This window comes from Orbicella faveolata, unplaced genomic scaffold (genome assembly GCF_042242905.1).
Source record: "Orbicella faveolata isolate gen_17 unplaced genomic scaffold, um_ofav_v1 contig_34, whole genome shotgun sequence".
Taxonomy (NCBI): Eukaryota; Metazoa; Cnidaria; class Anthozoa; order Scleractinia; family Merulinidae; genus Orbicella; species Orbicella faveolata.
Genome location: NW_028301563.1, coordinates 2,786,621 through 2,813,062, shown reverse-complemented (window position 1 = coordinate 2,813,062; position 26,442 = coordinate 2,786,621). Strand labels below are relative to the sequence as shown.

Genomic DNA, 26,442 nt, shown 5'->3' with positions numbered 1-26,442 from the left:
GAGGAAACTTGTAAAGCTAACGAGCTTGAAGTATGGAGAACTGCTTACTTACTCATTCATTTATTTAACCATTCCTTGCCCGCCACGCACAGAGACAAGAAAATAACTTCAGGCGCTGAGAAAATAATGCCACTCTGCATTGCTTCTTTCAGTCAACAGCCCGGCATCAGCTCAATATTTGCCGTAGACATGAACTGAAGAAACTACTCAGTCTTAGAAGTAAAGACATCGCGCGAATTTATTTTCTTTTACCAAACAAAGCCAATATGTAAACACTGTGTACTGCGCTGTTGGGCGTAACCAAAAATTATTGCTCCATGTCTGTATAATGAAGTTCTTGGGATCAATCATTTACTCTATGAGAATAAGTAAAGCCTCTTCAGTTTACTACGCGATAAAGAAAAAGAAATCTCTACCTAATCCACTGACATACCACCGAAAAGTCAAACGATAAGTGTGGTGTGTATACATCAAGACCTCGGGAATATCTCTATTTGGACTTGCTGGTCGGTAAATATAACGAGCATATTTTACGTTTTCGGCTTAACGTGAGCATGACCGTCTATCAAGGATTGGCCAGAAAACAGATCATTTGGAACAAGAAGTTCAATCTTGATCACCGTGATGTGTGACGTCATCTCCAGGCGTAAAGTTGTTCCGCGTGTGAACGTACTTTTGTTGTTTATAGCTCACAAAATTTCCAGATCAGTCAATATTTCTTTAATGCTATTAATTTCTTTCTACGTCTGAACTTGGAGGATCAATTAAAACAATATCATTTACGGGGCATTATCGCGGGGGCAAAAGAAATAAAAAAGGCCTTCTTTCATTACATTGTCTCACCACTCCACCACAATCCTACTACTCGTTTCTCAAACATGCTAATCAATGATATTTAAAAGACCTATGCCAATATAATTAGTGGTTTTTTAAACTTATTTTTGCTTTTGTGGTTTCCATTTTAATGCCAGTTGGTTGGGAAAGCTTTGCCTTTGCGGTACGCACTCCAATTCAACAGGCAAAAAAATTGGCAACCTTCTTAAACGTATTTTCTTTTTCTGTTTCCATCTGCAATTGGTTCATGCAAAATTTGCCACGTGACCTAGGAATGGGCGTGATTAATATCGTTGCCAATTTTGAGATCAGCAGCATCTTAGTGAAAGAATGTGAAAAGCTAGGGCGGCAAACTGGACCAAGAACTCTAAATGATAATGCTTGTTTGTTTGTTCGTTTGTTTTTTTAATCCGGTGTTAAGTTTCTGGGTGGGTTCAAGGGTTCAATGAATATCTTTACTATGAACCGTTGCAAAAGATCGAAGCCAATTTGACAGGTGCAGTTTTTTTAGATTTCTGGGTTTGAAATCTGGCGACCCTTGTTCACGGTTGTCCCGATTTCGAATCCTTGGCAGTGTATTGTAAGTAACCAGGTACAAACAGGCTGGCCAACCTTCAATGAATTCCATATGTTGTTTACTTTACGAGCGCACTAACCATGTGGCCACCGCGCCTCCCTGGCCCATTGCTAGGCAGTCGACTACTTAACCTGATGTAGTCTGTTTCCACCATCGCTAACAAAAAAAAACAAAAAAAAAAAAAAAAACCGACAGTTCAAGAAGGCAAGGTAAATGAATATCCTATTTATTTAAATTACTCAATCTATTTTTATCAGTAAAGCTATAAATCTTACAACAACTTCGTTTTTAATTTCTAGTGATATTACTAACGTTTAGTCTCCAATGTTCTCTACAGAACGGTGGTAGTCCTTTTTTTAGTGCTTAGGTGGACAGAAATATCGACGTTTGGAAATAACCTGTAATCGTCTTTCTTTTTGGTTAAATGCGAGGTTTACTCACTACGTACATGTAATGACTATTTTTTGATTTAGTCAGTGCCACAATAGCGGAGATAACAGCTCGGTGTACCGTTGAAGTAATACACATAGAAAGAGCCGCAGTTTCTCACTTCAATGTTGGTGGACCAGTTACAACAGTTTGAACTCCAGTGAAAGCAGACCTGCCTGGTGACTTTGCCATCAGGCACTGCAGGATGAGCACCATTTAACCAGCCGGGTGCAGCAGCGTTACACTTGCGTGTAGGTGGACATGAAGTAGGCATTCTTGTGCCCGCTGCTCCCTGGAAACGATACCAACCTCGAAGTCCATTGTCACATGACTGGCTGTTAAAGTAGTTTGTCTTTCTGTCCGCACTATTTAAGGTTTGGTAGTTTTGACATTCTGTGGAACAGTGAACAACAGAGAGTCAGTGGAGTCCAGCAGTAAATCAAGTGAGTTAACAAATCAAACATCGAAGATAACCCCCCGCGCCCTGCTGGTTTTGTTTATCCTTGGTACTGATATCCGATCGTATCAATACTTGTTTTAGTTCAATTTAATATCTATGATCAGACTAAACTCGAATTTGACCATTAGTTGAAATGACATTAATTCAGAATCGCATCATTCTAATAAACAGGAGGTCATTCCATTTTGCAGGTTTCCATTGCTCATTTTCCTCAAAGCTACTCCGTTTGGTGGTTCCAATTAATACCCAACTTTTGATTCCTAGCTGAACTAGAGCCTTTTACTGTTTTGTCTTTCCATAGAATTTTGAGGTATCTGGTCTTTGGCCATAGAAGACGGAGAACAACAATAACAAGAATAAAAAAAAAGGTTTGTTTGGAGAAATATTGATGATAGATAAAATACCATTCATTGCTTAAGTGAGGTTCAAATGTTGCGTTCCGCTTCAGGATTTCATTTTGCGAGGAAGAGAAATTCAACAAAAAAGAAAGCTTCAATTCTGAATTTGGAGAACAGGATTCGGTGTATTATAATAGTTAGAACCAGCTTTATGCTCCGTTGGGAGGCGCGGTGGTCTCATGGTTAGTGGGCTCGTCTCTGGATCGAGCGGTCCGGGTTCGAGCCCTGGCCGGGGACATTGTGTTGTGTACTTGGGCAAGACATTTCACTCTCTCTACCCAGGTGTATAAATGGGTACAGGCGAACTTAATGCTGGGGGTAACCCTGCGATGGACTAGCATGCCATCCAGGAGGGAGTAGAAATACTCCTAGTCGCTTCATGCTACGGAAACTTGAAAAATATCATTTAAAATAAATAAAAAAATAAATAAATAAAATACACTGCGCTTCACTATTATCGCAGAGTTATGGCATATATCAAGCATCGTACAGCAACACAGTATGAAAGTGACATATTTACCTGCCGCGAGCTTGCATGTTTTTCCATCTCCAGTATAAGCACGGTTACACGAACAGCTGAAGGATCCAACAGTGTTTGTACATGAAGCTGAACTGTGACAGTCGTGTACAACGCTGGCACACTCATCAATATCTATAAGCATCAAAAAAAAAAAAAAAAAGAAGAAGAAGAAGAAGAAGAAAAAAAAAAAGAAAACATAAAAAAGATGTTAAGCTCGTATTAGTAATTGTTGTCTTTGTTTTTGTCTTGTTTGTTTTTTTTCCCTTTGTTTTTCCAATTTTCCGCAAGTGAGGTATTACTCTTAACATAGATGAGTAGATCAAAGGCTATTATTGAAAGAACAGGAAGGTAGTCCTAGATTGAGCGGCATTTAAACTTTATTCAGACATTCAATCGTGTTATTTCACAAGGTCGGAATCATCCCTGTAAAAATCTTTCAACATGAGGCACTGTAATTGGAGCTGTCACAACCCTGAGCATCCTTCTAATAACTCTTGGCACTTCGACTGTAGATTTAGCTACTCGAAACGTCAATTTGTAACGTCGATATAAGCTAAAATGCCCCATCTTGAGGTCATAGCTGCCGGGTTAGTGGGTCAGTTTAGCCCAAGAACGCACTGAAATATCCAGTTTCTATTAAGGAACTCACCAGTACAGCTTTTGCCATCTCCATTGTATCCAGCTTTACATGTGCAAGTGTAAGATCCTTGAGTGTTATTACAGACAGCATTGACGTCGCAGCTATGAGAGTTGGATGAGCACTTGTGTATGTCTATTTTAAGATACATAAAGAAATCTATTCAGTTTACGTTTATGTTTTTGTATCAATTTAGGAAATTGTTAAGTAGAAAAGAGAAACACAACAGAACTTCAACACTACATCAACACGCACAAAAAAAAAACAAAAAAAACAAAAAAAAAAAAACATACCGTTGCAAGTTCTGCCATCTCCAGAATATCCAGCTCTACATGTACAAGTGTAAGATCCTTGAACGTTACTACAAACACCATTTACGTCACAGCTATGAGAGTTGGAAGAGCATTCGTCTACGTCTAAAACAAAGTTGAGGAGTAAATATCGAACAAGAAAGTCGTCGGCCCAAACAATTTTAAACAAGCTTACCAAACCACGATTTTAAAGTATCTGACAACACTTTCAGAACCTTCAAGCAGTTACACTTTCGTATTTGACGGGTCGATAATACCATTCACTATCAATTGGTTTTACAATATTGGTGGCACACAAATGCCTAATCATCACTGGACAGGTTTTGTTCATTCAAGTAGCATAATGGATTGCCGTAATATAGGATACAAATTTGTTTGGGGCACCCCTAATTTGGTAGTTCCCACCTTTTAATCATCCAATTGTGATAAGCACGCTTTCAAACAACTTGTAAAGATTTGAAAAATTAACCATGTAAAGGCGGTTAAATAGCCGTGCCACGATTTTGGACAATTAATGATGGCTCTGAATTCCCCCCCCCCCCCCCCCAGCCCCATCCCCATGGAATATTTTTGAAGTATGCAAAAGGTACCTATTGCAATTCCACGTTAAATAAATTCGGGTCATCAACTTTATTTTGGTGTTATGAGCACTTAAAGTTGAAACAAAGGGTGTTATTCTTTCGCTATCATGGTAACATGTTATATAAAAAGAAGACGAGGTATCTTTACCAATGATTCGGCATTTTTACAGGGGCGGAGGCGGATCTAGGGGGAGTGTGCAGGGGGTGCACATCCCCCTCCCCTGAGATGAGGCCTTCTTCTTCGTATCTGCTTTTAAAATTTGGTTACCTCACCAGTCAGTTACGCAATTCCTTAGTGGTACACTATACTTTACACTGGTGGCTGACCAATGCTGTTTTTAAGGGCTATCTCATTAAAATCTGCATATTATGTCCTAAATACTGTATACAGTAGTTTGAAGGTGTAGAAATGTTTTTGCTTTATCCAGCGGCACCACCCCCCCCCCGACCCCCCTCACCCCAAACCTAAAAAATTCAATTTTCCTCTTTTTTATTTATTTCTAAGAGCGTTTAATTTAGTTTGTTTATTTGAATCTTACCATTGCAATTTTGTCCGTCTCCAGTGTATCCAACTTTACACGTACAGGAATATGAGCCCACAGTATTAACACATCCCGCATTGACGTCGCAGTTATCAGTATGAGTATTACACTCATCCAGGTCTACAAAAACAAAATACAACATTGAACATCCTACCTGCATTTAGCCTAAATCAGTAAGATTGCCTGTTTTAAAGGCGCATATTTTTTTGTCGAAGTTGTTCTCTGCGGCTGTTACTCTCTACCTAAAATGCGCTGCTAACGGTACGTTTTCTCCACAAAACTTACTCCATAAGCGTACCTTAGTCGTCATTCAGTCCAATGGGCAATCAGGTAATAAATCATGATCGATCTATGAAACGTTAGCAAATGATTTATCACCTGTAAAACAAGTAAAGTTGAAACATTTATTGCATGGCACGTCATTCCAAGTGTATCCATGCCTCACGCCAAGAGTGTGCACACAATCCTCATTGTTCCAGTCGTTTGGCTGCTTTGGAGCCCAGAACCTAAAACTGCTAACTTCTTTGTTTGTCCACACAAAAGAGCCTTCAACACTGCGGTCATTCAGCCCTATCCAGGACTTATCGCCGTCATGACGGTGCTGAATAAACACATTCTCCTCCTGGTTGTGTACAGTCACCAGATCAGAGTTCATCGCAGAACAGTTTGACTCAGCGGTCAGCCATGAAGCGCATGCGGGACTTGTGAAGTAGCAATAACCACCAAAGTAAGTCCAACCTTGCTGGCAAATGTCTGTAGATACAAAGAAATACACCAAAATTAAGAGAAGCCAAAAACTGATTTGAGTTGCCCTGCAGTTGTGTTTTCAGAGATAACCTTTTGCACATGTACTACATGGTTTGGCCTTTAGTTTTACAAATACCCCCCCCCCCCCACCCCTCCTCCTCCCCACCACCACCGCTATTTTTCAAAAAAAAAAAAAAAAGGTTTCAGGTTATTTTTCATGTAAAGCCTTTGACGTTAAAAACAACGTGGAACGAAAACTTATGCAACGCTGATAAAGAAAAAACCAAAACCAACAAGGCCTTTTTGTCCCTACCTGACAGGACAGTGTATGAGATAGAGAGTGGCTCATACTTTGTCCCGTACAATTCCTTTAAGCAAACTCGAACAGTAGTCATATTGATATACTACAAGAAAAAATAAAACAACATCAGTGGTGTCCAAGACTGAAGTTAAACTGGGCATTACTTCACAGTGGTCACCAGCATTTTTCTAGCATAATTTAATCAACCATGACAAAAATTAAAAAATCTCATTACTCGCTCAAATAAAGCTTTGACATGTCAGACAAGTGCCTTAAGTTTGAAGGGTGCAACACAGAGTGCAGATTTCCCTTCCCCCCTCCCCCCGAGATCCTTTTCCTTGGATGCATAAGCTATTCACTAAAGTTGTATGCAGCCCTTAAGAGTATTGTCTAAACCATTTAGCTTTTGAGCGTTTTGGTCTGAGATAGGGTATGTGTATGTTTTGTCGTTTGGCCTCGAGCTAGGTAAGCTATTGAGATTAAAATTGATCTATTTCCCCATCAACGTCAGATTTGTTTTTTACGTTGTTCCAAAGAAGGGCCAGTGGGCACCAAAAACATGATTCGATCATTTCGTGCATTGCCCGGATAATTGGACATTTGCCGGGATTTTTTATTATTAAATTGCACTCTACTTTTGCTATACAACTATTCCCATAAACAGCGCAGGGTAAATATAGAACCTCCATCCTACCTCCACCCAAGCAGTTATTCCATTGTGTACTGGTTGTTGATTTCCACCGCTAGATGAATGGTTCGCGGAAATAAACACGTTCGGGGTGCTGTTATACTTCCTTACAAAGCGAATATCCTACAGAAAAATGAAATACTCTCATTACGTTTGCCACTGCATCCAATAAGAATCCTCTGATGTTAGTTGTGCAATAAAAAAGGCAATACGGGTTAAATGATATATAGTTTAAAGCAAACTATTTTATTTATTTATTTAATTGTTTATTTATTTATTTATTTATTTACTTATTCATTTATTTATTTATTTCGTTAAAAGGAGTTTGATACTGACCTTGCAGAAAGCATTGTTGTAATCTGCAGGAGGATGCTGGGCGTTAGCAAAATACACTGAACTATGCTCTGTGAAAAGAGGCTTGTGGAGAAAGGAAAACGCTAACCATTTCTATATAAGAGAAAACAGAAAGTTAACATTTGTGAGAAAATCCAAAAAGAATGGGTGAATAACTGCATTGCAGTCACTTTTTTTGTTCTGTTTCATTTGTTTTTAACTATAATATGCATCTTGATGATAATGTAAACCCTACCACCGATTACTACTCAACCAGCCCTAATTTTCTCTAATCGCATAAAAGTATATTAAAGTGCCTAGTTCTATTAAGGTCCTGTTTGGTGGAAGCAGTGAAACTTACCACATGAACGTCTTCGTGCGATCCTGCGTAGTTCTGTAGCTCTCTCAAACAAACTTTGAATGAAGATTGCGTGACGTCTTCAATCCACACGCTGGCAGCGTCCCGCTTTAGACCGGCATGATGGTGAGCAGCAGTAACAAATACTGAGGGTGTCACTGAAAACTTTCCCTGAATGGAAAACAAACAAAAAGAATGAAAAAGGCAAATAAACAACAACAAAAAAAGAATCAGGACATTTTTTTTCGGTTAAAAAAGTTTAAGATGACAACAGAATAAGTGGTTCAGCAACCTAATATCAAGAAAAAGGAGAAACCAAGATTTCTAGCCAGTAATAAAGACTGTTTGAAGCCTAGAAGAAGCTAATGAAAGTATTCTTCAGTGGTCCAGTGACATCTTAGGCAAAAGTGAAGTTAGTGCAATTTAAGTTAAAACAAAAAACACTAACCGATGGAAAATTGACAGCTTTACAAGTCGTTCCAGTCCACCATTGTGATATTCGTACTTCCCCGGCAACACCACCCACTGGAGCCCCTTGGTACGCCATCCAATCAACTGTCACGTTAGCGTGTGATTTCCGCTCATTGTAGCCTGCCGCCATCATGTACATATGACTTGTCACTGGTGTCAATATAATTGACAGTGATCTGAACTTCCAGTGGTTTGTCATGATAGAACACATAAGGCTTAAGGCGGATAACTTCACAATGAGAATATCCCAGTGAAGGAATATGTGGCATGTGACGGCGACCTCGCCGGAAAGGAAATCCTTGAGAAAAAAAAAACACACACACACAAACACACAAAAAAAACACAAAAAGATAAATCGTAAGTAAGAAGGAATGATTAAATTTACTCCGCCCTAAATGAGCCAAAGTATCACTATCGTTATCATTTTCATCATCAGCGTCGTCAGAATATTCATTTTAAAGCAAATTAAAATATTTTTTTCTAACCTTCACAACTACCAGGGTGTTGAACGGAAAAGTTTAATTTTATAAGACACATTTCCTGTCGAAACAAACACTCATTGTCGTACGTTGTGCCATTTGATGAGCAGACGGGTTCTTGGTAGGATCGACAACTGTCCTCAGCAACGCAGCGAGCATCATTTGGTCCAAACGATTAACACAGGCAGTGATAATGACATGTCACGTCGATGCAAGGATCCAAGTCTGGCAAAAAAAAAAAAGTTGTGAAACAAGTAAATTAAAACATAAATTAAAACAAAAAAACGTAATAAATTAACAATAAAGACAATTTAAAACGAATCTAATAAGCTGACGGTTTTGGGTTTTTCAAGTGGTCTGTCCAACTAAATTATACTTCAAGAGAAATAGTATTAAAAGGTTCTTTTCAAGATAATTTACCGTTTACGCCTTGAGACCACTGCATAGTAAGTGTATATCAAATGCTTTATTTCAAACTTTTATTACGTAGTTTGAGCGCCATTTTGTTCGCTTGATAAAGGTGTTTTATTTTTAAAGCACAATATACTCTTTTTTTTTTTGTATACAGATGGAACCTCTCTACCTACCTCCAGTGATCACGTAGTCGACAGTGATAACATCTTTATTGTTGGCGTCGCTGTTGTAATTTTTCACACACACCTGCGCATCTGTTGTAGATGTATGCTGAATAATGAAATAAAATATTACAAGCGTTATTTTCTTCTTTCTCTTGTTTGTTATTTCACCATGATACCAAGATTCTGGAACAACGGGAAAGTAGGTTCAATACAACAATACGATACAGTACAAGTTTATTTTGTAATACGCTTAGCTACTCAGGCGTGACATTACATAATGGAATGTCACACCAGCTAATTGTCAGGTATTCCACATAAATGAAAAATAAATCTAAAAGAAAAAATAAACTTCAAAGAAGATATTACAGAATTGCATGATATGGCTTGTGCCTGTATCCGATTGGCTAATTCTAAGACCTGTAATGCCGGCAGGTCGATTAAGGGTCTGCAAACACAAAGCAAAAAACAAGAACAACAAGAACAAGAACAAGAACAAGAACAAGAACAAGAACAAGAACAAGAACAAGAACAAGAACAAGAACAAGAACAAGAACAAGAACAAGAACAACAACAACAACAACAACAAGAACAACAACAAGAACAAGAACAAGAACAAGAACAACAACAACAACAAGAACAACAACAACAACAACAACAACCAAACAAACACACACCCTTTGCCACAGACCAAACAAAACATATACGGTGTGAAGTCCTCACCAGTACCCTAGCTGGCTGTACCTAATTCTCTTGCAGCCTACTCCTTACCTCAACCCAAGCGGTAACTACATTACAACGTGACCCAGGCAGATTAGAATTGTTATTGTTGTCGGTGTGCTTTGGCGTCACTAACACAACGGGGGGTGCATAAAATGGCTTTGTGAAGTTTATTGTCTGCAATGTTAAATAAAATAGTATAATAAGTGTCGTTGTTATACAAAAAAGGAAGTAGGCATAAAAAGGCAACTTGTGAATGTTTGACCAGTGATTATTTTTCGATCCTGACAAGTGATGATTTTTCTATCACTGTCGACTTTAAATTCTATCAGAGAAACCTTCCCACAAACTACTTGATCAACGAAAGAGGGGAAAGTCGCAAGGGAAACCAGGGCTGTTGAGAACTATGTAAATCGACTCATTTGCAATTGCAATAATAGATTAAACTGTTTTCCAAATAAGAAAAACTTTTACTTGAAAAAAGGAAAATGAAAATGAATTGTCGCAACTGCCCACTTTTCATGAAAGCAAACTGTTGTAGAGTATCCGTAACATTATGTAGATAATCCTTACTTGACAGAAGGCGTAGTTATCTTGAGGAGACGGTGAGTTTGTATTGATAAACACAAGACTGTCGGTTATGGTAAAATTGTCAACTCTCAGATTCGTGAATGCCATCCAATTCTGCAGCAAAAATTGAAAACAAGTAATAAGAAATGAATAGGTAATCAAAATAAATAAGTGGAAATTTGTTTAAAGTTCGAATGAAAAAGGCCAACCAAATGATTTCCAAACATGGGTTTGCAAGGATTAATAAACACAGGGAATTTTAGTATAACTGCATATAAATATTTGCTTTCTTGTTTGTTTGTTTATTCTTTTCTTGCTTTTGTTTTTAATGATGTTAAAGTGTCTAAAAATTTTTGAAAAAACAACAACAACAACAGTACCTAGAAAAAAGAAACTAGATTAGATCAGTACATCTTAAACAGCATGAAAATCGGAAATAAACGCGCTGAATGTTTTTTTTTTATTATTATTATGTATAGCAATGACTTTGTTGACCTCTGTTAACTTTGACAACGTCCTAACGGACTTAAACACATGTATTTGAAGACAACTACTCATACTTTTTTCTTTTAACTTGGATTTGTAATTTGGGAGTGTAAAGGTGATTTTGTGGATTGGAAGGAATAACGAATTATCCAGTGGCAGAAAATTAATATCGAGTTCACTCACTATTTTGATGTTTTTATGAGGTCCGTCGAAAATCTTGGCTTCTCGGAAGCAAATTTTGAAATTGTCTACCCTCAACTCCTCTACCCACATAGCCATGGCGTCCTGGGGTTTCTTGGGAATTTGGTGACCAGCAGTTACAAATATGTTTGGAGGAGTCGAGAAACGCTGGAAAATAAAGAAATGAAAATTGTTAAAGATAAACGAGAAAAAGAAAAGGTAGAAGAGAACGTGATTAGATGAGAGCATTTACAGTAGTTAATAGACCGATTTCGGTATACTAAAACTCACACTAAAACAATAGACCTCAGTACAATACTCTGGGGAATAATAATTTCAGAGTTTGTAGCTTGCTGCATGAAGCAAAGAGGGAACGAGGCAACGAGGCAACGAGGCAACGAGGCAACGGGGCAACGGGGCAACGGGGCAACGGGGCAACGGGGCAACGGGGCAACGGGGCAACGGGGCAACGGGGCAACGGGGCAACGGGGCAACGGGGCAACGGGGCAACGGGGCAACGGGGCAACGGGGCAACGGGGCAACGGGGCAACGGGGCAACGGGGCAACGGGGCAACGGGGCAACGGGGCAACGGGGCAACGGGGCAACGGGGCAACGGGGCAACGGGGCAACGGGGCAACGGGGCAACGGGGCAACGGGGCAACGGGGCAACGGGGCAACGGGGCAACGGGGCAACGGGGCAACGGGGCAACGGGGCAACGGGGCAACGGGGCAACGGGGCAACGGGGCAACGGGGCAACGGGGCAACGGGGCAACGGGGCAACGGGGCAACGGGGCAACGGGGCAACGGGGCAACGGGGCAACGGGGCAACGGGGCAACGGGGCAACGGGGCAACGGGGCAACGGGGCAACGGGGCAACGGGGCAACGGGGCAACGGGGCAACGGGGCAACGGGGCAACGGGGCAACGGGGCAACGGGGCAACGGGGCAACGGGGCAACGGGGCAACGGGGCAACGGGGCAACGGGGCAACGGGGCAACGGGGCAACGGGGCAACGGGGCAACGGGGCAACGAGGCAACGAGAAAACGAGGGAACGAGGGAGCGAGAGAATGACGGAATGAGGAAGCGAGGGAGCGAGGGAGCGAGGGAGCGAGGGAGCGAGGGAGCGAGGGAGCGAGGGAGCGAGGGAGCGAGGGAGCGAGGGAGCGAGGGAGCGAGGGAGCGAGGGAGCGAGGGAGCGAGGGAGCGAGGGAGCGAGGGAGCGAGGGAGCGAGGGAGCGAGGGAGCGAGGGAGCGAGGGAGCGAGGGAGCGAGGGAGCGAGGGAGCGAGGGAGCGAGGGAGCGAGGGAGCGAGGGAGCGAGGGAGCGAGGGAGCGAGGGAGCGAGGGAGCGAGGGAGCGAGGGAGCGAGGGAGCCAGGGCATGAGGGAGGGAGGAAGGGATCGAGGGAGCGAGGAAACGAGGGAACGAGGGAACGAAAGAACCACTGAGGAGCATGGGAGCGATGGAGGTAAGGAACGAAAGAACCAGGGAGCGTGGGAGCGAGGGAACAAGGGAGTTATGGAGCGAGGGAGCGAGGAAATGATCGAGCGAGGGATCGAGCTGCAAACAAATGTACAATGCAATACTTACCTGCTGAAAATCGATCCTCTTGCATTCCGTTCCAGTTGTCCAAGAATTTAAAGATGTAGTACCAATCTGAGATCCACGCAGTGAAGCCTGGAAGGATAACCAGTTTACCTCCACCGTCCTGTTGGACCCATTTCCGAATTCAAGGACACAAGCAGTGAATTCACTTGCTGTAACAGCTTCAACCCAGACTGCAGCGCCGTTTCGAGGCGTTTGGCTCTTTACAGTATGGCCAACTGAGGCGAGAACCGTTACTTGCTGTCCGCCGTAGAAAGGACTTGAGAAGTAGATCACCTTGCACGCAAACAGTCCTGGTGCGATGGTAGTTATGTTGTCTTTTCCAGCCTTGAAACCGATTGCTGTGAAGGAATAAAGAAGTATTTGTTTTCGTCTTTGATAAATCATAGTGGAAGCTCTACTAAACAATGACTTCCTCAATCGGTGCGCCCCTCCCCCAATTCCCGTCCACTGTTCAAATTTCTCTCCGTAAAATAAACTTCAGCTGGTATACGATCGCGGAACTTTAAGAAAAAAGCTCTCATACCTTCGGTGGCTGGAGCAAATGCACAAATGAAAAAGAAAACTGGAACAAAGCAGATCGAGTGCTGGCGCACAGACGACATGTTTATCCGACTGAAATGGAACTTTGCTGTGATGTACATTAAAATGACTAAAAGAGCTACCTATGCATACGTGCTAACTGTCATCTACGTGTTAAGATAAGTCGAATTATGAGATTATCCTTATGACAATGATGGCAAATTGCCCGTTTTTCTATTCTATCATGAAGATGCTTACTATTTGGTGGGGAGGTGGGTGGAGGTGCTTGGTCCGTAGACTAATGGCCATAATTATTGCATGTTGCGCAATTAAAATGCAGGATTTCTTGGATATTGAACTGATTTTTCCGTCGCAAGTGGGAATCTGCGCAGGTCTTTGACAAAAGAGCGAAAGAGAACTGCCATATGTGTAATATATTTCTTGTCAAAATTACTTTTTCGACCGTACCCTTTATCGCCATTCGCCCTTTTGCCCCTACCCCCTTATCACCAAAGATTGAAATTATAATTCACGAAAACGAGTCTCCAACTTTGAACATTTCACAGTTTAATATTATCAATCGATATTCCGTCATCGAGTTTGTAACTTTTGAATGACCTATTTTGCTTGCATGCATACTTCGTGTTTGTTAGGTGTGTCTAGTGCCTACGACCTAATACACCTTGAATGGGTCAGCAAATCTTTTTAGAAAATATCATGTTGTATTATGTTTGGACTCTCATTACTGTGGGCTTTTTGTTTTTAAAATTCAAGGTCAGCACATGTTTAAAAAAAGTGAGACTGTTCGCAGTTTCTGTGCTTTGCTTGTTTTTTGTTTTGTTCTGTTTTTTTTTTTTTTTTTTTTTCTGTCTTTTGTTTTGTCTTTTGCCTTTTTTTTTTGCGAAGTATTTTATTTCATCTGTCTTTACAACATTACTTTGTCATTCATGTTCTGTTTTAAACTAGTTTCATTCAAAGCTTGTGGTAACAGTTTTTGTCTGTTTTATGTTACCGTTTTTGTTTTTTGAAATGGGAAATGACTTATAAGTTGTACAAAAACAAAGCAAAAATATCCCTTAATTACAACGAGAATGCTATATTTTGTCACATAACATAACAGTTAAATCAATTCTGTTGATTTCCTCGACTTATTTGTGACTTAAACAGTGCTCCAACAACGATAGCGTCAGAAATAGCTCCAGTGTCGATTCATATGATGGATGTTGAATAATCGTAAGGAATGTTAAAAGGCTAGTACCATGGTTTAGCGCATGTGCAAGCTCTAGGCTTAGCCCGTTTGAAAACAATCGTCGATGAAATGCATGATGGTCTTATATTTATGCCTTGAAGATTTCACCAACAGTTGTAAAAAATACTGCGTTAGAGGTGATATTTCTCATGGAAATTGCTTTTGTCTATTTTGACTCCCATGCACCCCTCGATTCTATTTTTATAAACCAATCAGATACTAGTATATAACTTGTGATGTATCCTAAATGTATCTTTAGGCCGAATGATTACTTCGATGTTTAACGCTAGATTCGACAGTTGGGTTTTAAATCCAATGATATCTTTCGTGTGATTTTGACATTGGTCATTATGTTGGGACAAATTATAGCCCGTGATTGCTGCACTACATGTGGTTCAGTAAGAAAGTGAAAGAAAGGCTCTTTGAGCTCTCACCATGGCTCGCACGTGCGCCGGGTCGTGAAACAATCATTTTAGCGTTTCCGGTGTTGGCTTCCTCATCAATGTTTGTCATTTTAGAATAAAGTGATTTGACATCACAATTGCAGCTGTTGGATATATCGCCTATCGGCTTTGTCGATTTGTAACTTTATCGAAAAGAAACATGACTTCGTTCCAAGCTCTTAACCTTTACAGTTCACCGTCGCGTTGGTAAATACAATTAATTGTTAATCACCGTGGAAAAAGGCAAAACATTTTAATCCTTCTAAAACTAACATCAATTTGCTAATGCCCCTTAGCAGTAAAAATAATAAAATTAAATAGAACACAAGCAAAAACACATAGGACAAGCAAAAGCTTACGTGCAGAAAAAGCCGAGATTGTCCATTGTTTGTTCAACCATCTCACGAATATTAATTTCGGTTTTCAAGGAGGTGATAAAAATAAGGTTGGGTAGAAATTTGATTTACTTTCGAGCGCAAACTATTTAGTATAGAGCCTGATGATCTATAACGTTTTTTTTATATATCTCTTCTCTGAACAACTCGAAAATAACATGAAGTAACTAACATTATGAACATTCAATTCTCCCTGTGTTTGCACTTCATTTACCTGTCTCTTTCATTCCCTTGGTCTTAGGGCCTGTTTACATGGTGGGAGGGTTCCCCGGCTAACCAGGCTTCCCGGCTAACCGAGCTACCCTGGGAGGGCTAAATTCTCATACGTTTCTTTAGAAAATGTATTGAAGCGTTTACATGCTAGACAGGGTAGCCCGCCGAGCCAGGGCACCCTGTCTACTTGCCCGGGGGACCCGGCTAGGCGGGATAGCTTTTTACCATGTAAACGGTTCGTGCCGGGCTATCCCGGCTTGCCGAGGTGAGATAAACCGCGAAAACATGGCGGCGCGAGGTGAATTTTTTCGTAGTTACCATTAACAACAGTCCTGTACACTGAAAAGAGGCCGCTAGCGCAATGAGCGATAAAAAAATTAAACTAGCTGCCAAAAAGTTTCTTTGGTCGGTCATTTTGTTTGTTGTGCTTAGCGGCCGCTCAATGAGAGCCCACGGGGCTCACTCACTTTCCCTGCTAGGTGAGTTGCATGTAAAGGCGGGCTATGTGTCAACCCTTCTAGCTGGGTAGCCCGGTTAGCCGGGGCACCCTCTCTCCATGTAAACAGGCGCTTATTTCGTTTTGCACGTAAAAAGCAGGGGGATAAGTCAGAAACCGCAAGGTTTATTTATCCCCCTGGCTCGACTTTAAGCACATATATTTTGCCACTGTAAGCTTTTGTAATTTTCTATGCAAATGTGTATTAAGTGTCTAGAGTGAATAAAGCATTGCTGCTGTTGTTGTTGTTGCTGTTGTTGTTGTAGGGCTCAAAATCCAATTTCTCCCCAAAAAGTCAATTTTATGCCTTTACATAAAACATCACGAAAGTTGTCAATAAGGCATCAATGGAGGGTTGAAAATTGACAATGAGGATGAATTTGCGAAGCTCTAGGAAGATATTTAAGAGATGATCGCTCTGTCAGTCCCAAGTTTAATTTTAAAAAAAGTTAATTATTTTTATTTATAAACATACAGTTATTTTAATGCCAGTTCTAAGAACTTGGCGCTGCATCAAGACAATGTCACAGAAGATTGATGATTTTCTTTATTCTCGTTACCTTCCAATTCCTGCTTGTAAATGTGTTGGAATTTATCGAGAAATTACAGTTTGATCACATCTGGAATTTAAAGAGCTCAAGGTGTTAAAAGACACATCTTAACATGGCAGAATATTTCGGTGTTCATTTATTATTTTCACACTACATGTATGCAATTGGGCGAAATAGATTGGGGTAGACACTTACTTGAAATGTCACGTAGGATAGGTGACTCTTTATTATTGAAGGAATTTGAGTGGCCTCTACACAAAATGTCTGGAATGTGACGACTAATAAGTTAGAGAGAGTTGCCTGTAAGAGGGCTTATCTTGTTTATTGTGTATTTCCTTTTGCTGTTTTCTTGACGTTTTTCTTATTTCATGTTTCTTAATTTCGCACTTAAAGTATTACGTGTTTTCATTCCACCTCAATCCATCTTTTATATGGACGAAGGCCTTACAAGCGGGGCTCAGAAAATATCCTGTTTACATAGCGATATACCGTTTTATGTTTGCTAGGTTTAGCGGATTTAAACGATAGAAAGGGCTTTTAAAATTAACTGCGTTAAGACAAACAACTAGCAAAACTAAAAAAAAAAAGAAACTTAGCTTTAATTGAAACATAGCACTAGGAGGGGGCAGCTGTCGGCTGACAATCTGAAACGTATTTATAAAAGTTCCGTGCAGCGACTATACCCTTTATACTATAGACCACAACAGTAGGGTTTTGTTCAAGAAAATCATCTGTGCGATTAAACAAATTAAAATATTGCCATGCCGGTCGATCTTTTTTCTTTTAGTTCGCATTCGTGCATTCGCGTCGCACGCTAGGAAATTAAAGAGACAATTTGCAGTTTATTGTTGCTGTGAAAAGTAATGTTAAATATTGACTTTCCTTTCCTTGGTTCACGAGATTGCAATCTTGAAGAACTGGAACGATTTTACTGAAATGATACTGTGGAAGTGCAGCCGCGTCCCTTTGTTTGTTGAAACACTTTTAAATTCGACGTTGAACGAGTATCGCGGTTCTATGGATGTGCAACAGCAGTGTAAAGAAACATGACCTCTCATATCCCAGGCCCGCCTCCCCGTGACGGCCCGTATCTTAAGATTTCATAGACGCGTGGGAAAGCAAAATTGTGTGTTAATCTTTCCGGGAAAAAAGACAAGGTTTTCATGTTACAAAAACAAAGGTCACTTATTGATTCCACTTTGCAGTATTAGAAAATAACAAGAATGCAACTTTAGGTGTTGAGAAAGCATGCTCATTGAAACAAGACTTGTATTTAATGACAGTCAGGTCTCGAGAAGGTTATGATAACACAAGTGGGTAGACTATATTTATGAATAGCTCAGTTTAAAACTGGATCACGTTGTAAAACGAATATTTTTCACTTTGAAAGAGTGATTTTATGTCCTTCCTTCTTTCCACGAGTGAGTTGATAGACGCAGGAAATTAAGATGATTCGTCAGTATCGGACTGGGCTTTCTTTATTACATGCGTGACTAGCGCGAGCGCCCATGGCGGAGAAGATGGCAGATTTTTTACTTTACGGCTTAGCCCACCAGAACGATAAATCTAGTTCATTCTTTCGTAAACGAATATAGTCGCGTATCATGTCTCGCTTGTTGTGAGTCATCCCCTTTCTTTACAAAGAATATGGACCTATTTCTTTTCTTCAATTCTGAAGAAGAAAAAATTGTTTTTTTTGTCCTAGCAACTTAGCCAGAACTTCTGATAAAAAGTATTGAAGAACACCGCATGAATGGAACAAGTGGAGTCATTGTTGATATTTATCACAAATGTCTGCCTTTATACAATAATAAAAAAAAAATAATAAAATCGATAATTGAGATTGAAACAAACCTTTAATTATCACATTACTTTTAAGCAACATTTCGCTTTTTGCAGGCTAATTTTCTCGGCTCTTACAAAGAGTAAAATGAACGGCTCAGATGGAGAACCTCTCTGGATCCTTACATTGCAAGGAATTTTGAAGTGATTTATTTGTACGCATGGTGACCTCTTTCGTCCAGCCTACCTGATGAAATCATACTGCAGTGGTTAATTCGTCAATCTGGCAAAGTTAAGTTTGACGGAAATTTTCGCATGTATGTGACTAGCACGAGCTTGTAAAATTTCGTCCTGTAATTCGTAACTTGTTTACCCTTTTTATAACTTACTTTAAGAGAGGAGCCACAGACAGTAAGAGTATCTTGGTTTTCTATCCCTGCCCGGTGACTCATGGTTTGCAGAATTTGGGCTGCAGACTACACTTCGACCTAAATAAAGTTCCGGTTATCCTGAATAGCGCTCAGCGTTTAGCTCGCACCAATCAGTTAGCCCTCTTTAACTTCTGTGACATACTGCATGGCAATTTGTAACTAAAGCGTGATCGCTAATATATTAGAGAAAGTATATCATCTCGCCACGGTCCGTTCCCAGCGTTGACAAGTCAATCCTGGTGAGATTGTAGGTCATCATGTACTGAATCACAAATCTGTAGCAAATCATATTTCAGATCCTTCTATTTTGGAAGCTGAGACCTTATGCAATTGAATCAAGTCATCCGAAACATTAGCTGAAACCAGCAACAAAAATTCCACTAGTGCTGAACTTCAGTCGAAACAGCAAGTCAAACAGCAAGTCAAAATTAACCTGCAGAACAGGCGGATTCAGGCCAGAGCGCGAAACGCGATACACGAGCGCAGAACGCGATCACAAGCGAAAAGCGCCAATCGAAATAAGATCCACTCACGCTTCGTTCTCGTGGTCACGCTCCGCGCTTTAGTATAGTGCTTCGCCGTCTGCCGACTACTCCGTCTGTTCAGCAACATACAGGTCAAATTGGGCCGACGACGTAGAAATTCGTCACACCGGAAGAAAGGATTTTCAGTGATTGTTAAGGTCCCTTTCCCACCGTCATAAATATTCTCAAAACTAAGTTAATTAAATCGTCGAAAACTCTTATCTTCGGCCATTTCAGCCTGAGTAAAAATAAGAAACAAACTGCGGTCACAAACATAACAAAACAACGCATGTCGTAGAAACCTTGATTTGAGAACTTAACGTTTGTATGTAGAGGCATAGTATTAACTCTTGGTATAGTTTGCGAAGTTTAATTGGGGGTCTTTAGAAAATAGGTTGGGGTCGTATATGTATGCTGCGTGAACTATAATGAATGGTACCTGGCCAAATCATGAAACCAATCATAATGCACTCCCCATAGTCATCAGCTCTGTTATACATCTTTCCGTTTTGAGCTTTTTCAAATTATTTGCGATATTAGATGATATCTGTTTCCCGATTTGACCTCGCGAGATGTGTTTGTGATAAATTTTAAATCAGAGAGCGCATGCGGCAGCATGGCGTACGGACGCAACTTCTAACGCTCCGCCAAGTATGGGCGCTCATGTCAGTTCTCAAAGCGAGTAACAGTTAAATCAATTACCGATTGCTTATTTCAAGTTCAGGAAATGCAAAATATCTAATTTATGGCAAATAAGAGAAACAAAAAAAGAAAACAGAGAGGATCAAATTCTTCAACTCACAGCGAGTCCGACACGATGAACGAAGAAGGAGTCCACGAAGACATCAAAAGCTCTATCGACTCTTTAATCAAAGCGATGGAAGCCGGCTTCGCCAGCTTCGACAAACTCAGACAGGAATTTAAACATGAGATTGAAGAGATGAAAAGCGAAGTAACATCGTTGAAAGAAAGCGTGAGTTTTACACAAAGCGAGGTGGACACGCTGAAGGAAAAGTCGAAGGAAAACACGAAGGACATGAAGGATGGTCTGGAAAATCTCAGAATGAAAGTAGCACAGCTGGAAAAGAAAGTGGAATCCGCAATAGAAGAAAACATCAAGCTAGAACAGTACACCCGACGAGAAAACCTACGTTTCAACAATATCACAGAGCTCGAAGGCGGGGATTGCAAAGCTCTGATTTGTGGTGTAATTCAGAACGAAATGGGCTTGGATGCGTCGAACATAAAATTCCACGCAGTTCACAGGGTGGGTAAGAAAATCGAGAACAGATGCAGACCAATCATCGCCCGCTTTATCAGCCGTGAAGACAGGAACGAAATCTGGAGCAAAAGAGGTAAGATAAAGCATTCAGAAAACTACCCTGATGCCTACATTACCGAAGATTTCGCGAAGGCGATACAAGATGAAAGAAAAGTGTTAATCAAGGCGATGATGAAGGCAAGGGAAACCCAAGAATATCCAAACGCGAAGGTAGTTGGACGATATCTTCTAATAAATAACGAAAAATACGATTATAAGAATATCCCAGCCTACTTAAATTAATTTCCTCCTTTCCCTCTTCACTCTAAGTAACTATTATTATTTTTTCTTTTTTAAAAAAAAGCGTATGCAAATTGATCGCAAAGACTAATGAGTTGACCCATCTACCTATTATTATGATTAGGACAGTCAACTCTGCCGGGACTCAAACTGACAATAGAACCTTTTTACGTGTGCTTTTATATGTGCTTTTTGTCGCCTTTTCTTGCATGTATTTCGTTTGTTTAAAAACACAAACATCATGTTCTGCTATAATAACCAAAATAACTTTAGCTTACTTTTTCTGCATGGTTTTTCTTCCAATGTTTTCTCCTCTGTTTTGTTTACGGATCTTAAAATAGGTTCTCTTAATGTGAGAGGACTCGGGGATAGACTAAAAAGACGGGAAATGTTTGATTGGCTCAGAACGAAAACGTTTTCAATTTACATGCTTCAAGAAGTACACTGCTCAGAAATAACAATCCCTGTATGGTCTGCTGAATGGGGATACATAACAATTTTTAGGTGCTGCACCAGTGCTAAAGGAGGCGTCGCTATTCTATTCAATAACAACTTTGATTTTCAACTTGAACGAACATACGTGGATCCCAACGGCAGAGTTATTATCTGCGATATCACAACAGATGAAAAATGTGTAACCATAGCCACACTGTACGCGCCTAATGAGGACGATCCTAACTTCTTTTCGAATTTTTTTGACCATCTAAATGATTTTGAGTGCGACGATGTAATAATTGGAGGGGACTTCAATTTGGTTTTGAACCTGGATGTAGATAAAAAGGGCGGAATCGCTAGAACACATGCAGAATCGGTTAAAACATTAAAAGAGCTTTGCACCGAACTTGATTTAGTGGACGCATGGCGAATCCTAAACCCGGAAAACCGCAGATATACGTGGCGGCGCAAACGCCCAGAAATTCAATGTCGTTTGGATTTCTTTCTTGTCACGCAAAACTTTATGTGTAATGTTAAATCTGCTAATATCGCCACTGGATACAAAACAGACCACTCTCTAATAGAAATCATGATCGCCACTCACTCAAATGAAAAAGGCCCGAGTTTTTGGAAACTTAATACCTCGCTCCTATCAGAAATTGATTATATAAACCAAATACGAGCTACAATCAAAGATACTCAGGAAAGTTACAAATATGATTGTTTCGTCAACGATGCCCTTACGTGGGAAATGACAAAACTAAAAATTAGAGAACAGTCTCTAAAATATTCAACAATTAAAAATGCAAAGATATCACGTTATGAAGAAGAACTCTAAAAGGAAATTAATAATTTGCAACGCTTAGTTGAATCCAGCAATATTGAGGACGAGGATAAGAAAGACACTCTGCACGCTTTAGACGCAAACAAATTAGAATTAGAAAAATAATTGAACACCGAACAAAAGGTTCAATCTTGCGAGCTAGATGCCGATGACACAATGAAGGTGAAAAAAATACAAAATACTTTTTAAACCTAGAAAAATGGCATTACAAACAAGGGACAATAAGCCAATTAAAATTAGATAATGAAAACTTTGTCAGTACAGACAAAGAAATTCTGAATGAGTGCGAAAACTTCTACAAACGCCTTTACAGTTCAAACAAGTGTTCTCAAAATGAACTGACAAATAGTGTCTTCTTCGGTTCGCAAACGGAGAAAAACTAAACCTAACTGAACAAGAAGGCTGTGAAGGTTTACTAAATAAAGCGGAATGTCTAAAAGCACTTAAGGATATGGAGTGCAACAAGATCCCGGGCTCTGACGGTTTGCCAGCCGAATTTTACAAAGTCTTTTGGAATGATATCTCTGATCTTTTCTTAAATTCGATAAACTACGCTTATCGTATCGGTCAGCTTTCAGTAACTCAAAGGAGAGGTATTATAAAACTCATACCAAAAAAAGACGCAGAACTCAACTTAATAAAAAACTGGCGCCCGATATCTCTTCTTAACTGCGATTACAAAATAGCACCTAAAGCTATTGCTAACAGATTCAAACAGGTTATTCCAAATATTATTAGCCATGACCAAACCGGCTTTGTTAAAGGCAGATTTATTGGAGAAAACATTCGACTCATCGATGGTATTATCAAGCATACAGCCGCGAAGAACATTCCAGGTCTCCTACTATTTCTCGACTTTGAAAAGGCTTTTGACACGGTAGAGTGGTCTTTTTTGCAAAAAACCTTACAACATTACAACTTTGGACAATCTGCTATAAACTGGATCAGGCTTTTTTTTATCATAACACAGAAAGCTGCATTCTCAACAAAGGCTGGTCTAGCAATTTTTTCAAACTCGAAAGGGGGGAAAGACAAGGCTGCCCTCTGTCTCCGTATCTGTTTATTCTCGGTGTAGAAATATTAGCCGAAACAATAAGGAAAAATAAAAACATTAAGGGCAAAACAATAAGCGAACAAGAATTAAAGATTAGTCAATACGCAGAGGACACTACCCTTGTTTTAGACGGATCACCCACCTCTCTAACAACCTCTTTACAAATATTAGACCTCTTCAGCGAAGTTTCTGGTCTTCGATTGAATAGCAAGAAAACTGAAGCTCTGTGGATCGGTGCCAATGTTGGAAACGAAACACATCTCAGCCCTGATAAAGAGTTTAAATGGGTGAAAGATAAGGTTAAGGCTCTAGGGGTATGGCTCTCCACCAACCCCGAAACCACCATAGAAGCTAATTACAGCGAAAAACTAAGCACAATCAGAAATAGCTTAAGCTGCTGGGAGCTGCGTCGTTTAACTCTACTAGGCAAAATCACAGTCCTAAAAAGTCTGATTGCCTCTCAACTGGTCTACATCTTGTCTCCTCTGCCATCCAACCACAGTGCTATAGCAGAAATAAATAACATTTTCTTCAATTTTCTATGGGATGGCAAGGGGGACAAGATAAAGCGCGACATAATGATCAACGACCACGAGAATGGAGGGCTAAAGATGATTGATATCAAACTTTTTAACAAAGCCCTTAAATCAAGTTGGGTAAAAAGATATCTAGATCCGGAAAATCAAGGTAAGTGGAAACTTTTGCTTGATTCTGAATTACGAAGTCTCGGTGGTGTCGAATTTTTTCGTGCCAACCTCAATAAGCAAGATCTGTTAAAAATCGTCAAAACAACAGACGCCTTTACTTCAGAAATACTCCACATCTGGGCAGAAATCTCACTTGAAACTAGTATCTCCTCTATCGATCAGCTAAAGGCGCAAAGTCTATGGCATAACTCCCTTATACGTGTTGGTAACAAACCTATATACTATCGTTCATGGTCTGTAAAGGGAGTTAAAAAAGTGGGCCATTTGATGAATGATGCGAACAGTTTCCTATCTTTTTCTGATTTTACAGAACTCTACAACATAAAAACAAACTTTCTTACTTTTCAAGGCATGTTATCAGCTGTTAAGGCCTTACAAAAAAGCAGTGAAGCTAACTTCAACGACTGCAACACTGCTTACGAATCTGTTTTTGATACCTTCCAAAAGTCGACAAAACCAAACAGACTGGCGTATAAAATCCTTAAGAGCAAAAACCAAAAGAACCCAGTTGAGGTCCAAAGAAAGTGGGTCACAAAATGCATGCCTGAAACACCAGACGATATCGACTGGAAGGCAGTTTCCAAAACACCCCTTCTATGCACAAAAATCTCTAAATTAATCGTGTTCCAATTTAAGCTACTACACAGAAGACTAGCGACCAACATTTTTCTTACCAAAATAAATCTCAAGGATAACGAGCAGTGTAATTTTTGTAAAAAGGATAAAGAGACTCTCATCCACTTATTTTGGATTTGTGATATATCCAACTTTTTTTGGCAAGAATTTAAACAATGGTTAATTAATCGTGGAGACCTTTCGGAAACTTTTAATCTCTCGCCATACATCGTACCAGGGCTTAAGCCAAACGATAACAAGAAACTAAACTTCTTTTTTTTTGGTCGCTAGATATTTTGTATGGATATGCAAAACACGCAACACCTCTCGGGAGATAAAAAGCTTTCCCCTCTTCCTCTCACATTACAATACAGGGATCCCCTCCCCTTAACTCTTTTATGGAAAAAACCATGCTAAAATCACTACACGTATCTGCTTTATATTTTCTTTAACTTAGTTTAAGGATATTTCGATGTTTGTCTTTATTGTCTTTTTTTTTTGTTTATAATTATGTAAACATGGTAGTTATTGTATTATAAAAGTCTTGTAAGTCCTGTAGGTATTGTGTCTTTGTAAGTATTGTAAATGTTATGCAATATCAGTAAAAATAAATAAATAAATAAAATAATACAAAGTCAATAAAGGCTTCAGCATACTTAAAACAAAACAAAAAAAAATCCAAACAAAACAAAAAAAACAACAACAAAAAGATTTTAAATCAGTAGTTACTCCTAATTTCGAAGAACCCTTGTTTTCCAAGCATTAAGCTGCTTAAAACTGGTATAAAGTGTTAAAGAGAGCCACTTGAACACCCTGAGTGCATCTTGCTACGAAAGTGTAGCCCCTGATGGTCCCAGACACATGCGGTGCTACATGCACCGGATTCCCCATAAAATCAAGCTGGCGCCCTCTTTGACCTGTCGTTCATATGTCTTGTCATAACAAAAATTATTTTGCACGACGCCATTTTATTTGTTTACAACTTACAAGACGAGCCTGGCTGTAGAAGCCTTCACACGTGAGGTAAAAAGGCCATTTTCGAGTTGCTTTTACCTCTGTTTCAAAACGAGTTCTGGTGCACAACCTCTCATTTGGAAATGAGTTTGATTTGCAAGACAATGAACGTGCAAGAAAATCTCATTTCCATTGATACGAAAAGTTGTGCACCAAGACTTGTTCTAAAACAGAGGTAAACGCAACTCGAAAATAGCCCCTTATTAAACTGTTCACAGTTCCCTACTTTTCCGTGGGACCGTAGATGTCGACCGTTAAGTTCGACGAGCCGCCATCTTGGTCTCTTGATGCGAGCGAAACTGGGGAGACTACAAAATGCCCGTGGATAGAACCGGTGGGGTTAATAGCGTGGGGGTGGAGGAGAGGAGAAACTACTCTCCCCAGTTTCGCTCGCATCAAGAGACCAAGATGGCGACTCATCGAACTCAACGATCGACATCTACGATCTCACGGAAAAATAGGGGACTATGAAAAGTCTAGTCTCTTATCGTTCCGGTCACAAGTTTCCTGGAGTCGTTTGCCCACGTGTCGATGATTAAACTTGCATCGGACATCATGTATAGCTGCTCATTTTGGCTAATCCCAACATTTTATTTTAGACTTTTAATTACAAATATAACAAGTTCATCATATTTTTGCATAGGTCCTAGAAATCTTAGTACCTTTTAAAATAATTTATGGAACTTCTATAGAACATCGGTTTTATATAACTTGCTTGCAGGGACGTCGCGCACCGCTACTTTTTGGCTAATCACAGCATGTTGTTTTAGATATTTATTTACAAATAAAATAAGTCCACCATA

General features: G+C 39.9%; 3 protein-coding genes across 4 annotated transcripts; 1 reads left to right on the top strand and 2 right to left on the bottom strand.

Annotated features, from left to right (window-relative positions):
- Positions 1 to 1,616: 1,616 nt before the first annotated feature.
- Positions 1,617 to 8,854, bottom strand: LOC149104304 (uncharacterized). 2 transcript variants are annotated; one of them, XM_089271949.1, is made up of 12 exons: positions 8,673 to 8,854; positions 8,165 to 8,485; positions 7,720 to 7,887; positions 7,362 to 7,472; positions 7,032 to 7,148; positions 6,350 to 6,440; positions 5,668 to 6,042; positions 5,287 to 5,409; positions 4,149 to 4,271; positions 3,868 to 3,990; positions 3,231 to 3,350; positions 1,617 to 2,248 (listed from the first exon to the last, which is right to left on the bottom strand). In XM_089271949.1, the coding sequence occupies exons 2-12, from the start codon at positions 8,396 to 8,398 to the stop codon at positions 1,881 to 1,883; spliced, it is 1,953 nt and encodes a 650-aa protein (XP_089128075.1). In that variant the 5' UTR covers positions 8,399 to 8,485; positions 8,673 to 8,854; the 3' UTR covers positions 1,617 to 1,880. The 2 variants fall into 2 exon arrangements, with proteins under 2 accessions (XP_089128075.1, XP_089128074.1); XM_089271948.1 differs by having other exon boundaries at positions 1,617 to 2,233; positions 3,219 to 3,350; positions 8,673 to 8,853.
- Positions 8,550 to 13,435, bottom strand: LOC110046209 (uncharacterized). The gene is made up of 7 exons (XM_089272039.1): positions 13,330 to 13,435; positions 12,789 to 13,144; positions 11,201 to 11,365; positions 10,535 to 10,645; positions 10,013 to 10,138; positions 9,254 to 9,350; positions 8,550 to 8,891 (listed from the first exon to the last, which is right to left on the bottom strand). Exons 1-7 carry the CDS (start codon positions 13,406 to 13,408, stop codon positions 8,842 to 8,844), a joined length of 984 nt encoding a protein of 327 aa, XP_089128165.1. The 5' UTR covers positions 13,409 to 13,435; the 3' UTR covers positions 8,550 to 8,841.
- A 6,467-nt stretch (positions 13,436 to 19,902) lies between these two features.
- Positions 19,903 to 21,178, top strand: LOC149104303 (uncharacterized). The gene has a single exon (XM_089272070.1). It carries the CDS (start codon positions 20,155 to 20,157, stop codon positions 20,971 to 20,973), a length of 819 nt encoding a protein of 272 aa, XP_089128196.1. The 5' UTR covers positions 19,903 to 20,154; the 3' UTR covers positions 20,974 to 21,178.
- The last annotated feature ends 5,264 nt before the right edge of the window (positions 21,179 to 26,442 follow it).

Excerpts from the sequence above, each read along its gene's own strand:
- LOC149104303 (XM_089272070.1), top strand. The coding sequence starts at position 20,155 with ATGGCAAATAAGAGAAACAAAAAAAGAAAACAGAGAGGATCAAATTCT.
- LOC110046209 (XM_089272039.1), bottom strand. The coding sequence starts at position 13,408 with ATGTCGTCTGTGCGCCAGCACTCGATCTGCTTTGTTCCAGTTTTCTTT. Across the intron at positions 13,145-13,329 it reads ATTTGCTCCAGCCACCGAAG|CAATCGGTTTCAAGGCTGGA; the intron begins GTATGAGAGCTT and ends ATTCCTTCACAG. Across the intron at positions 9,351-10,012 it reads TAGTTACCGCTTGGGTTGAG|CATACATCTACAACAGATGC; the intron begins GTAAGGAGTAGG and ends TTCATTATTCAG.
- LOC149104304 (XM_089271949.1), bottom strand. The coding sequence starts at position 8,398 with ATGTGTTCTATCATGACAAACCACTGGAAGTTCAGATCACTGTCAATT. Across the intron at positions 7,149-7,361 it reads ACAACAATGCTTTCTGCAAG|GATATTCGCTTTGTAAGGAA; the intron begins GTCAGTATCAAA and ends ATTTTTCTGTAG. Across the intron at positions 3,991-4,148 it reads AGATGGCAGAACTTGCAACG|ACATACACAAGTGCTCATCC; the intron begins GTATGTTTTTTT and ends ATCTTAAAATAG.